General features: G+C 31.9%; 3 protein-coding genes across 3 annotated transcripts; 2 read left to right on the forward strand and 1 right to left on the reverse strand.

Annotated features, from left to right (window-relative positions):
- The first annotated feature begins 1,736 nt into the window (after positions 1-1,736).
- On the forward strand, positions 1,737-6,879 carry LOC123209219 (E3 ubiquitin-protein ligase RFI2). The gene is made up of 6 exons (XM_044627088.1): positions 1,737-2,168; positions 3,040-3,209; positions 4,493-4,551; positions 5,435-5,460; positions 5,566-5,953; positions 6,177-6,879. Exons 1-6 carry the CDS (start codon positions 1,985-1,987, stop codon positions 6,634-6,636), a joined length of 1,287 nt encoding a protein of 428 aa, XP_044483023.1. The 5' UTR covers positions 1,737-1,984; the 3' UTR covers positions 6,637-6,879.
- A 664-nt stretch (positions 6,880-7,543) lies between these two features.
- LOC123199693 lies at positions 7,544-9,503 on the forward strand. The gene is made up of 3 exons (XM_044614736.1): positions 7,544-7,722; positions 7,816-7,906; positions 9,019-9,503. Exons 1-3 carry the CDS (start codon positions 7,653-7,655, stop codon positions 9,152-9,154), a joined length of 297 nt encoding a protein of 98 aa, XP_044470671.1. The 5' UTR covers positions 7,544-7,652; the 3' UTR covers positions 9,155-9,503.
- A 2,769-nt stretch (positions 9,504-12,272) lies between these two features.
- Positions 12,273-13,660, reverse strand: LOC123206113 (uncharacterized serine-rich protein C215.13-like). Its single transcript, XM_044623248.1, has one exon. The coding sequence runs from the start codon at positions 13,571-13,573 to the stop codon at positions 12,422-12,424; it is 1,152 nt and encodes a 383-aa protein (XP_044479183.1). The 5' UTR covers positions 13,574-13,660; the 3' UTR covers positions 12,273-12,421.
- Positions 13,661-15,504: the final 1,844 nt, after the last annotated feature.

Below are 15,504 nucleotides of genomic sequence, written 5' to 3' on the forward strand. Positions count from 1 at the left end.
ATTGTAAACGTGATGACTAAATTGGGCATGGTGAATCTGAGCAGAGCCAATTTAATGTTCACTTCAAAAGTTGCCGAAATTGAATTGGACTTACTTCAGCTCAAGGTTGAATCAAATTGATTTAAATATAACGAGAAATTAAAAAGTTGTAAATTAATTTATCTTTTTTAATATTTTTTTATAATATTTTTTCTCTTCAAGTTTCTATTTTAACAATTTTTTTCTTTATATGACAAATTTTTTATCTTCTTTGACATTTTTTCACGGCTTCTCTCATAACTTTATCGCTAAAAACTATTATTAAATAATTCATAAGACTATATGTAATTAGAATCTTTATTTATTTGAGTACAATGAATCTTAAGTCCGGACCAGAGACTCGAAATTGGGTCAAATTGGAAGATATGGAAACCCAATTATCAAGTGGGCTAGAAATAGAAATGGAAATCAAAACAAAAGAATGAAAAGGGAATCATGTTTAGCTTTGAATTATGCACAAGTGGCCAAGAATATCCATTGCATAGAGACATACTCCATTAGACCTCTTTGTGGAATTAGAATAAGGGATTTTACATTTTTGTCCCTGAGATCACCATTTTTGACTATATATTTGTTTACAATAAGAATGAGTCAATGACCCGTATAATATTGCTAGGCTAGCACATGAAAATTGAAGATGTTTTATGGATATTAGTTCATTTTTTATTATATAGTTTGAAAAGAAATGTGTTTGGACTCATGTTGTTTGCAATCTTAATTGGTGTTCAATAAATAATAATTTGTGTTTTAATAATAATAATAATATATAATTATGTGATTAAATTGTTTAAAATTAAAAATACAATAATACTGAATTATATAGTAATATATCATCATTAATATACAAATTTGTATTCATCATTTGTGCAATTCATATTTATAATACCTTGAAAAAAAGGCCAAAAATATTGTAAACAAGCCTAAATCCAACAATTTAAAGTATGATTATACATGTTGATTTGTTTATTAATCTCACTTAAAATATTAATTAGTTGAAGTATAGATGAGTTTGGAAGGATTTTCATTTTTTTAACTCTAATTATTTATTTTTATAATCAATATTTAAAATTTGGAATCCATCGTCTTTTCTAACGTAAAACCAATAATAATTTCAGTTTAAATTATAATTAAACATTACCTTAACAATTGAAAATAGGTAAATTGTACTTGGATTAAGGTTTAACCATCAAGTCTAATTTATTTTATCTAACGGTTATTATAATTTGACTAAAGCCCATTTAAAAAATTTAATTATATCATATCCTCAATATAAATATGTCCAACCAATCCATCTGGTCGATAGAAGAAAGCAACCGAGAAAAAGAAATTGAGATGGATTGATTTTGACCTTGTCCAGTGAAATGTAATTGTCAAGCTTAATTTATTCATAAAAAAAATATTTCATAGCTTAAGATTCAATTGTTAAATTTTTTTTTTTTAAATATATAATTATTTTGTTAAAATACAATAAATTCAATAAAAAGATTCATTGAATTTCATAAAAATTAAAACTCAATTTTAGTTTAAAAAAAAAAAGGGAATTAATACAACTAAACAAAATCTTATCCGAGACCAAGACAAGGTAACAACAACCACTGTCAACCAAAATCAGTCTTCAAAGACATCTCAAAACATCTCAGCCGTCCATCTTCATAATTTGGACAGCAGTTTTTCCTAACAATAATCCAACAGGCTCCAAATCCAACGGCCCCAAACCCACAATTTTCAAACACAGATGATAAAAAGGCAATAACAAAAACGAAAGGCAAAATTTTTATTGATTTTTCATTTTATTTCACCATCTCTCTCTTGATTTCTCTATCAATCTATCGTCTAGTCGTGTAATTCATCTCTAATTTGTCTATCTTCGTCGTCATTTTGGTGGGTTGATGCTGATTTTGATTTTGTCGAATTAGGGTTTTGAAATTTGGGGTTTTGGTTATTTATGGGATTGGGGGCTAATGAAGACGATGACGTGGTGGTTTATGACGGAGTCGGCGATGGAGGTGAGTGTAACAGCGGTGGTAAAGGGTTTGGCTCCATTTCGTGCTCCATTTGCCTTGATTTGGTCACCGATAATGGAGATCGGTCGTGGGCGAAGCTTCAGTGTGGCCACCAATTTCATTTAGGTGAGTTTAAGGTTGTATTTTGGGTTGTGTTGATTTTATGGATTGGATTTTATATGATGAGATCTGGGGTTATTTTTGATAATTTGATGATCTGGGCATGTAAAAATGTTGTTTATGGATTACGTTTCTCTTTTTGCTAGTGGTGTATTTTTTTATCATATATCAGACATGTACTAAATGAGAACTTACATTAAGGGAAGTTATTTTCATTGTGATCATTTGACTATGTTAGAATTTAGTTTGTAATGTTACATTTTGCTGGGTTGACGAAGAGATTAGAGTATGAGTGATTTTTCATAATAAGATTGCTGTTTTCGTGTTGGATATTAGTTCGGTTTGCAGTTCCTATTTTTGTTGTTTGGTATAATACTGGAACCATGTTATGGATGTTTTTAATTATTAATGTTCATAGATAGGTAGAAGTTGGTGTTTGAAATAGGAGCATGATCATGTTGGGGTATTTTGAAATGGTTTTTTTGTTGTGCCTGTCCTTGTGTAATAATTAGGGGGACCTCAACTGACTTGAGTGCAAGAATTGAGTTTAAGTTTTTGTGTGCTATGTTTGTTGGCAGTGATGGTAATAGGTACAGCAATTCATTGTTTTGAATTACATAATAATAATATAATGCTATTAGTCTGCCAAATAAAATAATAGAATTTGATATTATCCTCTTTGAGGGATGGTGCATCAGCCTAGGTTTTCATGAAGTTTCTATGTGGTTTATTTCAGATCGTGTGCTCTAGAATGTAATTTTGAAACTATAGAATAACTTTTCTCAACTTTTGGAGGACATTGATTTAATATGAAAATTAGAATATATAAGAATCGTTTCATCCCCATTTCCTAACTTATATTCGTGATTGTCTTCAGACTGCATTGGGTCAGCCTTCAATATAAAGGGTGCAATGCAATGCCCTAATTGTCGGAAAATTGAGAAAGGTCAATGGCTTTATGCAAATGGTTGCCGTTCCTTTCCTGAGTTTAGCATGGATGACTGGACTCATGATGAAGATCTATATGATCTAAGCTACTCTGAAATGGTAAAAACATTTTTTCTATTAGAGATTCCATTCTTTATTGTAATTTATTTTATTTTTTATTCAATAGGTTGAACCTTCTCGTTTTACCCGCATAATGAATTGCATCCTTTCACACATACTCTTAAAATTTTAATTCAGCGTTGATGGCATACTCCTTTTTTATCTGGTTTACTTTCCAATTCACACAAGGTTTTGCATTGTTTATTAATTCTGGTCTCATACAAGAATAAACAGGCTGATTGCTCTAGTATCATTTTGTACTTTAAGCTGCTTTTTAAGGTTCTTTTATATACGTCCCGATAAACTTAACGTTAAATACCATCTGCCCTAGCAAAGTTGCCAAGCTAGCTTCTTGAGAAGGTTCAGAGAATAAGTAAATTTTCTATAAATTGAAAGACTTTGCTTCAATATATACTGACTTGGAAACTTTCTTATTGAGTCTTTGAAGTACGTTCGCCTGTCCAAATAAGGTAGATATTTTGTTTAGGATTGTGAATGGGTAAATGAATGGTAATATTGACCACATGACTGTCGAGGCTAAACAGAAAGTAGATAAAATAAATGCTATGTGTTTTTGGAAAACAATTTTACATGTTGTACCTATTTGCATTTGAGTTATGAAAATAAATTCTAGAATGCTAATTGTTACCGGAAACAAAGTTTTAAAAATCCAATTGTCAAAATCATTGTTCACCAAACTATATATCCAGAAAACAGGATAATAATGTAATAGACTTTATGAATTCTGGACGCAGACAGCCAAACAATTTAGGAAATCAGTCCTTCCTAGAAATTAAAACTACTTTATAAAACCAATGCCTTAGCTATTTCTTTTGTATTAGTGTTTTTACCAGTAATAATCTTTGAATCTCTCAGTATTGTCATGAAAATTTAAACTATGTTTTCTGGAGAATTCTGCATAGCTTTTAGTTGCAAGTACTTCCACAGTTCCGGGGACTTTGACTTATTCAGGAAGCAAGTGATTGTAAAATATGAGCTGAAGATGTGCTAGAATTTGTTATACCAGCTTGTGCTTTGAGTGTCAACATGTTGATAACTTATATACTGATATATACTGACTTTTGATTTATGATTATTTGTCAATTTTGTATGATTTCATTTTTCTCCTTTTATGTCAGTAAATTTATGAAAATGAAACAACTTTGTTGTTCTTTTATGAATTTGTGTGCATTATGTGTTTGGGTTTTTGAAAACAAGATATTGATAATATTGAACTTTACATAACTCAACATCTTTATTGTGGTGTCTAAATGGGTTTGCAGTCTTTTGGAGTTCACTGGTGTCCGTTTGGTAGCTTAACACGACTACCTTCATCCTTTGAGTAAGTACAATCTCACACTTTAGAGCTTAAATCTTTGTGGGTTTCCTTTTTATTAATATATTAAGGGGATAACACTTGAAGGTATTGAACTATCACTTTTTTTTTTTATTGAAGGAATTGAACTTTGTTTTTTTTTATTGAAGAGATCAAGCTTTCAAAATTTTCTATTGAAGGGTCCAAAATTTCAGATTTTACAATTGAGGTGACTAACTTTTCACTATTTCTTATTAAAAGTACCAAATTAATCACATTACTTTCAAAACAAAACAAGTAATCCTTATTGTGTTTGTTTAGTACCTTCAATAGGAAATACTGAAAATTTGGTCCCTTTTATAGAAAATTTTGAAAGCTCGATTCCTTAAATAGGAAAATGTAAGAGTTCAATCCCTTCAATTAGAAAAAATAAAGTTTGGTTTTTCAATAGAAAAAAAGTGATAATTTGATACTTTCAAGTGTTGTTATCCCTATACTAAGTTTTATGTTCCCTATAAAAAATTTAAAATAATAGTCTGTGTTGTTTTATGCTTCAAAATTCTAAGCTTCATAATTGGGTGTGGTTGTTTTATCTTTTAACCTTTGTCATATCTTGGATGAACAGAATTTAAACAATGATATTTTCTGTGTGTATATATATATATATCAAGGGATTGGAAAAAATGAGATTGGTACAAATTAAAACTGATTGTTAGTAATGGTACTAAGTACTAACTGGCTAAAAACATTCATGTAAAATTATTTTGTATCCAAGAAATAATTTCCACTGATGCAATGATTTTGGCTTCTTTTTTTTCTTGTTAGGCATTGTGGTTTGGTCTGCTTGGTATTTCTCGCTCTTTCTAGTTTCAGTTTTCCTAAACAAGTTTTCTTTTTATATTTTTTGCAGAGAAGGAGAATTTTCTTCAACTGCATGTAAGATATTCCTCCTTTTTATGCATAACTAAAGATTTCATGTAGAAGATTTAGTGGTGGAAGGCATTCTGGGTAGTATATTGATGAAGTAATCTTGTAATGCAGATCATGATCTACTGGGACAACATGCTATCTTTGCCGAACACACAGCTGTGTCATCCGCCACTCACCCATGTCCATATATTGCTTATTTTGGACCTATTCATCCCTCATCCTCAAACAGCAGTGTAAGTGTTTCAGATAGTTCTAATTTCAACAATCCCTGGAATGGTCCATCATTTCATAGTGAGATGCCAACTTCATATAGTTTTCCTCCCATGGATCTCCATTATCACACTTGGGATCAGCATTCTTCTCCCTTCTCTACATCCAGTAGTCGAATTGTTAGTGGTGATCAGCCTTCGATTCCACCTGTTACTCAGAGGTCAACGAGGACCACATCTGATATACCAAGATCAGGATCTTTTATGCAACCGATCCTTGTTGGTCACAGGTATGTCATAAATTTCTTGGTGGTGTATGGATTTGGTTTTTCAGAGTTTGGTTTTCAATGTTTATTGTTGTGTACGGTAATGTGTGCTTGAATGTCTGAATATTTACCTTAATAACATCTTATTAGAATCTCCCTTCCCCCGCTGTTTACTGAATTATATGTTTCAGTTAAATTATAGTCGCATTGATTCTTAGCAAAAATATTTTTCTTTTCAAATGTCCAGTGCTAGAGCTGGAAGTTCAGTTGCTTCTTCTATGATACCTCCATATCCAGGCAGCAATACCCGAGCACGTGACAGAGTTCAGGCTCTTCAGGCATACTATCAACAGTCTTCGCCAGCTATGCGGACACCCATCATCCCTGGCAGTCGAAGATCTAGTGGTCATAGAGGTATACCACAAGTGGGGCCAGTGGCCTCGTCATCAGATCAGACTGGTGGCTTCTATTTCTTTCCTTCAGGTACATCAGGCCGTAATTACCAAGAAGCGGACAATCTTCTGTCAAGTCGTTTCCATGCATGGGAAAGAGATTCTTTGCCGTCATTCTCCATGAACCAGGTTGACCGAGATTCCAGTTGGGGTGGATTTCATCAGACTGCCAGTGGCTCAGATCCAGGCATTAGACCCAGCAGCTTGCGACGAAGGCATGGATCTGAGAGGACATTAACGCAAAATCAGTCATAGATAATTTCTTGCTGGTGCTATTTTGGTGCATCAAACTTAACACTACTATGACTGAGACCAAAATTATGTATGCTTGAGAAATGATATATAATGCTTGGAGTCTAAAACAGACTCAAAAAACTGTGAGAGTGGCTTTCCAGAACAATCCTTTTTCGCAGCCACAGGAGATGTGATAGAACAATTTGGCTTCCTCTAGTTTCTTTGCCTTTGAGGATATGAAATAATATCAAATGTTGGATGGCAGAAGCAGAATTTGAAAATGATTTTGTGACGGTGGAGAGTCCAAAGCCTGGAAGGAAACTTTGTATATCTAGAGTGTGTAAAATTTGTCCTCATATTTTTCCTCTTATACAAACTTTAAAGGCCAGGCTAAAACATACTTACTAATTAATGCTACTTGAAAAAATAATCTCTTTATAAATAAGCAAAATATGAGTAAAATATTGGGTACACTATAATAAATACAAATATTAAAAAATAATTTAATGTTAATTTGGGGAGAATCATCTTTAAAAAATACCCATATAATTTAAATTTTATATCTTATTCTTGAAATTGTAATATGTTATTTTTTGTTATTAATTTTTTAAGAAAATAATATTTTTATTTTTAATATAAAAATATTTTAAAATAATTATATTTAAAATATTTAACTAAAATAAATGAGATTATGTGATAAACTGTGTATTCAAAGTAAACCAAAAAAAAAACAAAAAAAGAGAGAGAACGAAAATTTGTTACAAATTCTCCGTAAATAACTTTTAAAAAATAAACTGATTCAAACACGGGAAACGACAGCTAGACTTAAAATCCACGTGGCATATGCGACGGTGGACACGTGTACGGTCAAAACAAAGGCAGTCAAACTGTGTACGCATTTCCACCTATTTGTGCCCGCCACCGTTTTATAAGGAGCTTCACAATCTCAATACGCTTTGTCTTCCGCTTTCAATTCTCTCTTCTCACAATCACAAATTTTCAAAACAAAAGCAACCCTCTTTCATTTTTTCTAGGCAATGGCGGATTCTAAGTCAAAGCTCGAATCTTTGAGGGAATGGGTTGTTGAACACAAGCTCAGAACCGTTGGTGAGTTTTTTATATGGTTTTTACGATGTGGGATTTTTTTATATTGGGATTATTAGTTATTTTTATTGATTTATTTATTATTTCGTTGAAAAGGGTGTTTGTGGCTGAGTGGGATCACGGGCTCGATCGCGTACAATTGGTCTCAGCCGAATATGAAAACCAGCGTCAAGATCATACATGCTAGGTAAAGCTTGATCCTTTTGTTATAAATTATTTATTAATTTCTTTTTGTTTTGTTTGGGTGAAAATTTTAGTTGTTTTTATTGTTGATTTCAATGGGTAGGTTTTGTATTAGATGTGGAGAAAGAGTTGGCAAAATTGATGTGTGTTTGGCTGCTGAGAATGTCTGAAGAGAAAGTTTTGAGTATCTGAGAAATTCAATAGATTTAAGGGTCTGTTAATATGTTCATGAATCAAACTGTTTTATATCTCTTTGGTGAAATGGATGTGTGGAAAGTTTTTGGCTTGAAAGTGTTTTTCATATCATTCATAGCCCAAGTCTTTTTGGCTATAGAATGATTCATATTTTGTTTAGGTTGAAGAGGATTTGATTTGAATTGCCTGTTTATCGTCTGTTTTAACTCTTTTTATTTTTTTAAAAATCTGGTATAGTTTCTAATAGACATTGTTCTGAGGCAAAACTTGACTAGTATAAACTCCTAATTTGAACAATTTTCTGTGCCATACTAGACAAGGTGTTTTGTATCTTGATGTAATGGAAGTCTTGAAATGGGGATCTGATTGGTTGTGGAATGGACAAGTTGTTGGTTTCATCAGGAAGCATAATGGTTGTGGCTTGTCAGTGACCCTTAATGAGATGTCTGTTTCAGTTTGTGCATGCTTGTATGAAAGATGTAGAGAAGGTGATTTGAAGAAATGATAATGCTAACTTTTTGTATCCTGCAAATTGCAAAGCTTGTTAAGAGGCAACATGTTTTATTTCCTTTTATCATCTTAGGGGTCTTTAACCCAAATAACAGGTTTAGGGGGGTTGAAGTACAAAGTTGATGAGGCCTTTAACTAGTAGGTTGAAATGCGAGGCATAATGAACCAATCTCGTTTTGTTATTTGTTGAGTTCTTGAACCATTATCTTCCTAGGAATACATACGGTTGAATTCTTGATGTGACTGAAGCTTTTGCTTGGAATTTATATCAAAGAGTTATCCAGGACCTTCTTTATCAGTCATGTGTCCTAAAGCCTTATGTTACACATTTCTGTATGTGCTTTAGATTTCAGGTTTTGCTGTATTTGTTTCAACTAGCTAACTATCTGCCATTTATAAATTTAATTGCAGGTTGCATGCTCAGGCCCTTACTCTAGCTGCATTAGCCGGAGCTGCAGTGGTTGAATACTATGACCACAAAACTGGACAGAAGGCTGATCAATATGCAAAGTTCCTCCAGTCTGATGCCCACTCGCATAAGAACTAGATGAACAACCTTTTGCTCAGTGCCTACTTATACAATGACTAGGTAGTCATTCGTTCAGCATACTTAATAATCTTTTGCTAAGTGTATACTGAATGGATAGTTTCAGGAGTATTTTTGTTGAAGAGGCACTATTGCTACTTCTCCAACACATTTTTTTCTGGTGGTTGTATTGGTTTGTTGAACGTATTTACTGTGCTAGTACTAATATTTGTTACTTGCGTTGATCAATAGCAACTGTGACAAGGATCACAGAGAAAACATGTATTTTTCTGTTGTTGAATTAAAAATATTACAATTGCATGATTACTAAAATGCATATTTCAGTTAAATATAACATCTTTATCAAGAACCTTGTACTTCATTATTATTTGTTGATGTATGGAAGGGTCTGCCGGTGAATGTTTCTATGGTTGTTGGGTTATTGAATCTAGCTTTGTCTTTAGACTGATGGAAGAATATCTGTTACCCTCGCATCATTTTAATGATGCTGGTTGAAAAAAGTTGAGATTATTTATTAAAAAACACAATTAAGGGGTGGTGGATTTGAGTCTGAGTCAATTTGTTGAATTTGAGCAGAAGCTTTAGTTTAGTTTGAGTTCAAAGGTTTGTTAGCAATTTTTCATCAGAGTTTTTCTGTTTAGATAATTTTTCTCGTCTTTCTTAATAATTCACTGTTTACTGTCAAAATATCAAACATTTTTCCTGTGTTTTATTGATAGAAGATTTGTTTAAAAGAGCTATATTCTCCCCATCAAGGCACCAACGTGAATATTGAGTGTGATTTTGGGCCAATTGTCCCACTTGATGTTCTGAACTCCTGCTCTGATGAAATGTCATTCACTAGCTGTGTAGTGTTGTGCTGTGAAAGAAACAAACAAATAATTTCACCAGATTCCAGAGCTTTGGTGAATTGGGATTGTACAGTCAGATAAAAAATTTCACCAGGTCCTAGTTTTTTGGCAAATCTAGAAACCATAGCCTTTTTTGATTGTGTGCTTATTCAAATAAGAACTTGTTCAAAAGAAGCGGCTTTTATAGTCACTGATCTGATGTGACGTGTTACATCATTTTCACCTTCCATTTGCATAAGATTTTCTGTGTTGTACCTTCATTTCCAAGATGCCTTGTGTCCTTAAGAGTGTCTCAAGTGTTTAACTCTGTTATCTTCAGATAAAGCTGCTGTCTAAAGGCTCTTGCTTTTAGTATCCTTGTGTTGTCATTTTACTCTCATGTATACTATCCTCTGGGAAAGATGTCTCGGCTTTAGTATCTGTGAAGTTTATGAGGTAGGAAGTCCTTTTTACAACTAAGCAGGTGCATTTTAGAAAAATAATGCTTCCATGGAATTTGAAAACAATCCTCTTTGATGCCAAAAATATTACATCCAAGAGATGTGTATATCTAAGTTACAATAACATGAGCAATGAACTTCAAAGAGGTAATTTGAATGACAACAGAAAAGAATTTATGTATAAAAAAATATAAGTTAAATCTTATTTTTGAGACTTTGATCAATATAAATTTATTGTCTCTTTCTTTGTAAGATATATTTTAATCTATTAGACCAACGAAGATCAAAATGAATAATACTTGATAACTTTATATAGTTTCTTGTGTGCCGTTCAAATTAATATCTACAAATTCTATATGGACTCTTAAAAGGAGCAACATCTGCTTAACGCTAAATCAAACTAATAAGCTGTGTATCAGTATTTTAGTATTAAAAACAATTTGGTTAGTACTTATAAACTTCTTAAAAGGGAGCTTTAAAATTTATGGAATGACCCATGGCTTAGGCAATGATGATTCCTGAGAGAACACAGAAATGGAGAAAAACATAGCCCATGAACAATAATGGAGCTGGGTCCAGGCATGGATGATGTTGCTTGGCCACTATCACCTGAGAATTTAATGGGGTTGGGGCCTGCAGATATTTAAATCTGGTACTTATAGTTAATGCTTTCCCTTCAAAATTTTGAACTATCCTGGTAACCAACATTTATATCCACGTTACTGGAGTTCAACAATCCAAAAGAATAAGAAAGATTTCCTGATATCTTCTTCCAGGCTAGCTCTCCTGTTTGGTTGTCTTTGGAAATAGTAGGATTCAAACCTAACCAGCTAGGCTTGGATTGGGGTTCATCTCGATTCAAGCCAAATTTGGGTTAGTGTTTCAGTTTAATAACCCAATTTGAATTTGATCTTGATTTTAATCCTCCTCTGACTACACCGATAAAACTATTTATCCTCTTTATTCGAATCCTTCCTTAATTGAAAATTTTGTTTTCAATTTGTTATATTTTATTGCAGAAGTCGGTAAATGAATGACATAAAAGTTGATGTTATAGATGGCAGGCAAAGGTAGCTGGTTCATATTAATAAATATTAATGGTTGAACTTCTATAACCCTCTATTCCCAGATGGTAAAAGTGATGAAGATGAAGAAGTGAACACAAAAGGAAGAAGCCAAAAAGAGGTGAGGCAATTGTTTGGGATGAGATCTTGAGCTCATAATCTTAAGCTGCTTTATGTCAATGTCTAGGAGACATAATGCCCCAATATAATATAAGATCCAACCATTTGCCAACAACATATATTAATTGATACTAAATATGTATCGAAATCCCATTTGAAGATGATAAAACAAAACTGATTAAATAAATTTTGAGTTTTTGTATGTAAAATATGTTTTGGATTGCAAAACTTAAAAATAAAATTGTAACAAATTATTTATCTAAAATAAATAATATCTTAATAATGAACTGGACTATTGAGTCAAAGATCTTGCATTAATAATGATAAAAGAAAATGATCAAGTGAAAAAAAGCTAGTTGGGTAACCTCAAGATCTTCCCAATATCTCAACAAACATCTCATGGATACAAAAACTAATGTTGAGTGCACATGCAACACAAGCTTGAGCCAAGAAAATACAACCAAATTCTCTTCTGGAATTGTGGGTCAGTGAGGCGGCATCCTCATGGAAATGTGGGTTCCTATGGGGGCCTCCTCCACCACCTACCATAATAGGGCTAGCCATCTCAAAGTTTGTATCATATTATTGGGTCAATAATTCAACATATTGCTTCATAATCTGTCCATTTTGAGTAACAGCAGCATACCAGAAGAAGCCAAAGATCTCACATTATCTTAAGCTTTTGGAAATAGATAGATTAATATTCATTCTTCATACAAGGCAACTGAGATTTAATAAGAAGCTTAATATGAAAATAAGAAGAAGAAAATATATAAATCTATACAATTTCAATTACCTTGAAGAAACTGGATTTAAAGCTCTAGCAATCCCATTCATGGCACCATAACCTTTTGAACTAAAGCCTAAGCACCCAAGTAAGCCTTGTCTGTAAGGCAAAAAAGTCTTCTTCCTCATCTCTTCAGCTTGAGCTCTATTTGCAGTGTAATGTAACTCATGTGGTGATGGTGGCATTCTCCTCTTCCCTATCCCATTCACTGGCTTCTTCACACTTGAACCCTGATTGGAAATTTCCTTTTGGTGAACTTTTGAAGCTTGAAGAGAAGAAGAAATAGTTGTTGTTGCAGTGGAAGAGTTTGAGGATTTCTTGTCTTTAAGAACTGGTGAAAATGAGATTGTTGACCAGAACTTGTTGGTGCTTCTTCCTTCACTTTTGCTTCTGTAAAGAAACTCTTTCAAAAACACCCATCTCTTTGAGCTTCTCCCAGCTGAAGATGATCTTGAAGTAGAAGAAGCTGCTGTTGTTGTTGATGTTGCTGCTGCTTCAAAAGCAGAACTTGACTGTTCATTCTTCTCAGCACTCTTCTGATCTTTACCTTCATCTAAACAAGAAGCACTTTTGAGCTGAGAAGAAGTGCTTCTCAGTGGAGACAAAGATCTTGTTCTTCTCCTCATGGATTTATCACGTACAACTCTTATATCTCTACCTCGATTCGACTCAGTAAAGTCTTCTTCCCCTTCGAGATCCAACAACGGAGCCAGAACCTGAGGCCGTTCCAAATGACTTGACAGCTTCATGGGTCTGATCTTTCCATTCAGAAACAACTCATCAGCCGAACTCATCGACCCGGTTGACCCAGACCCGGATCCAAACTCAAAACCGAGAGCCAGAGAAATACTACTAGTACTGCTCCCATTGTTATTCGGTGATGATGATGATGATGATGGGTATGCATATGAAGGTGTTAAAGCAGCAAAGTGCATGGGACTAGCAGGAGCACTGTAATAGAATCCGCCATTAACTGGACCGGATCCTCGACCAGGGCTCGAAGGTGCACTGACGTATGGAGTGGAGCAACTGCTGTCTATGTCTTCAAAGAAGTGATGTTTTTGCTCTTGATCTTTCTCCATGTGGGCATGTTTTGGAAGGTCATTTTTAGGGTTTTGGGTATCATTGGAGGTGAAGTTTGGAGACTGTAGCTCCATTTTTTTATGAAAATGGCGTGAGGTTTTCAGGAAGGAAGAGGGACAAGAACCATAGAGGGTGCAAGAAAGAAAGTTTATGTTGAGTTTGTGGGTATCAAATTTTGGGTTTGGGTTTTAGTCTATTTATATGACAAAATATAGGTAATTAATGACGTATTATTCACATGTGTAAATCAAATTACCGATATTAGCTCTTGAATTGACTTCAACCTTTTCGTGAAAAACTATTATACTTTTAATAGTTTTGAATATTGTATTTATTAATGTCCTTCAAATCTTGTTTTTTTATTTTAAAATTTAAATATAATAAATAATTAATAAATATAGAAAATTTAAATTTTAAAATAATAATATTAAAAATTAAAAAATTTAAATGTAATTTTTTATGTTAAAATTGTCTCTTAAGGTAATTGAGTTGACCTGACCTTAGTTTAATTTAAATGCACTTTTACTGTTATTTTATGGTTAAGTAATGTAATTATATATTTAATTTAAAATTAATTAATTATATTAGAATATATTAATTAATTAATTTATATATTATATCAAGTTAATAAATCTAAAAAAATTAAATTAAATTAAAATATATCAAAATAATATTATTATAATTAATTTTTGGTTAAGCAAAGTACGAACATCTAATCCGAATTATTTGAGGGAAGCCGGTAGAGCCTGGCCTATTTCAAATCCACCTCTCTTTGTAACCCTGACAGTTAATAGTCTGAGAATTTATTCTCCTCATCCAACCAAATCATTTGAATGGCCAAAGTCAATGCCTGTCAAATCTCAAATAAAGTATATTTCAACTTGTAAAATAAAATAATAATGTATAGATTATTATTATTATTATTATATTATATAGTTTGTCATATGAAAAAAAACATAAATTAAAGTATCATCATGTAGATAGCATTGAGACAAGTGTAGGGATCTCCGTGGAAAATTGAGAAAGATAGTGTGACAAAATGTAAATATTTAATATTTATTTTTAATATTACATGAAAAGTGAATTGGGTTCATAAAAATGTTAGAGGCCACCACGTTCTACTTTGATGTCATACCACTCTTTGTTCTATTTAACGGATGTACTTTTACAAAATATTATAAAGTTTCAAGATATAGATATGATAACTATATTATATTATATTTATAAAATAAATAAGGATTTTTTAATCAAATTAATGACACTCAAGGCTTAATAATATAATCATAAAATTGATATTACTTCGATGAATTAAAAATAAAAAGATATTTAATTATATAATTTTTTTGATGATTACTTATGAGGATTTAATGGCATATGTTAAGTCTTTATGATTATGGGTGAATGTTATTCAAGTCAATTTAAGATTGAATCGAGTTTAAAATAACTAACTTGAAACTTGGTTTGGATAAATTGAATTATAAATAATAATGTTAAAAAAAAAGAAAAATAATAACCTAAGAAAAGAAGGATTGTAAAGAAGTATTGTTTAAATATTAAAGAGTCACAATAAGTTTTAATATAGTGACACCGATTAGACATTGATCATGAGCTAAATCACAATTTAAGTCTAATCTGATTAGAATTGTGCCTATCTCTATTTAAAACGATGTTTTGTAAGAAAAAATAACTAAATTATAAAAGTAAAAAATCTTAAAAAAAATAAGAATAATTTAAAGTGATAACCATACTTAAAAAATATCAAATTATCATATTTTATTTATTAAAAATATCAAAATTTATTTTTTTATATTAAATAGATAGAAATCTCAAGTTTTTTATTAAAATAATCAAAATTTTAAATTTTTTATAAAAAAACAAAACTTTTAATATCAACTATCAAAGTTATTGATTATTTATTTATTTATTTATTTTAATTTTAGATTATCTAAAAAAAATCTTTTGACCTACTGAAATGTAATCGAATCCTTCAAATCACGTCACAGCA

The sequence above is a fragment of the Mangifera indica genome, chromosome 2 (genome assembly GCF_011075055.1).
Source record: "Mangifera indica cultivar Alphonso chromosome 2, CATAS_Mindica_2.1, whole genome shotgun sequence".
Taxonomy (NCBI): Eukaryota; Viridiplantae; Streptophyta; class Magnoliopsida; order Sapindales; family Anacardiaceae; genus Mangifera; species Mangifera indica.

Bases quoted from the DNA above. Each gene is read 5' to 3' on its own strand.
- LOC123206113 (XM_044623248.1), bottom strand. From the start codon at position 13,573: ATGGAGCTACAGTCTCCAAACTTCACCTCCAATGATACCCAAAACCCT.
- LOC123199693 (XM_044614736.1), top strand. From the start codon at position 7,653: ATGGCGGATTCTAAGTCAAAGCTCGAATCTTTGAGGGAATGGGTTGTT. The intron at 7,723-7,815 runs GTGAGTTTTTTA...TTCGTTGAAAAG, and splicing joins ACACAAGCTCAGAACCGTTG to GGTGTTTGTGGCTGAGTGGG. The intron at 7,907-9,018 runs GTAAAGCTTGAT...ATTTAATTGCAG, and splicing joins GTCAAGATCATACATGCTAG to GTTGCATGCTCAGGCCCTTA.
- LOC123209219 (XM_044627088.1), top strand. From the start codon at position 1,985: ATGGGATTGGGGGCTAATGAAGACGATGACGTGGTGGTTTATGACGGA. The intron at 4,552-5,434 runs GTAAGTACAATC...TATTTTTTGCAG, and splicing joins CGACTACCTTCATCCTTTGA to AGAAGGAGAATTTTCTTCAA. The intron at 5,461-5,565 runs GTAAGATATTCC...CTTGTAATGCAG, and splicing joins AGAATTTTCTTCAACTGCAT to ATCATGATCTACTGGGACAA.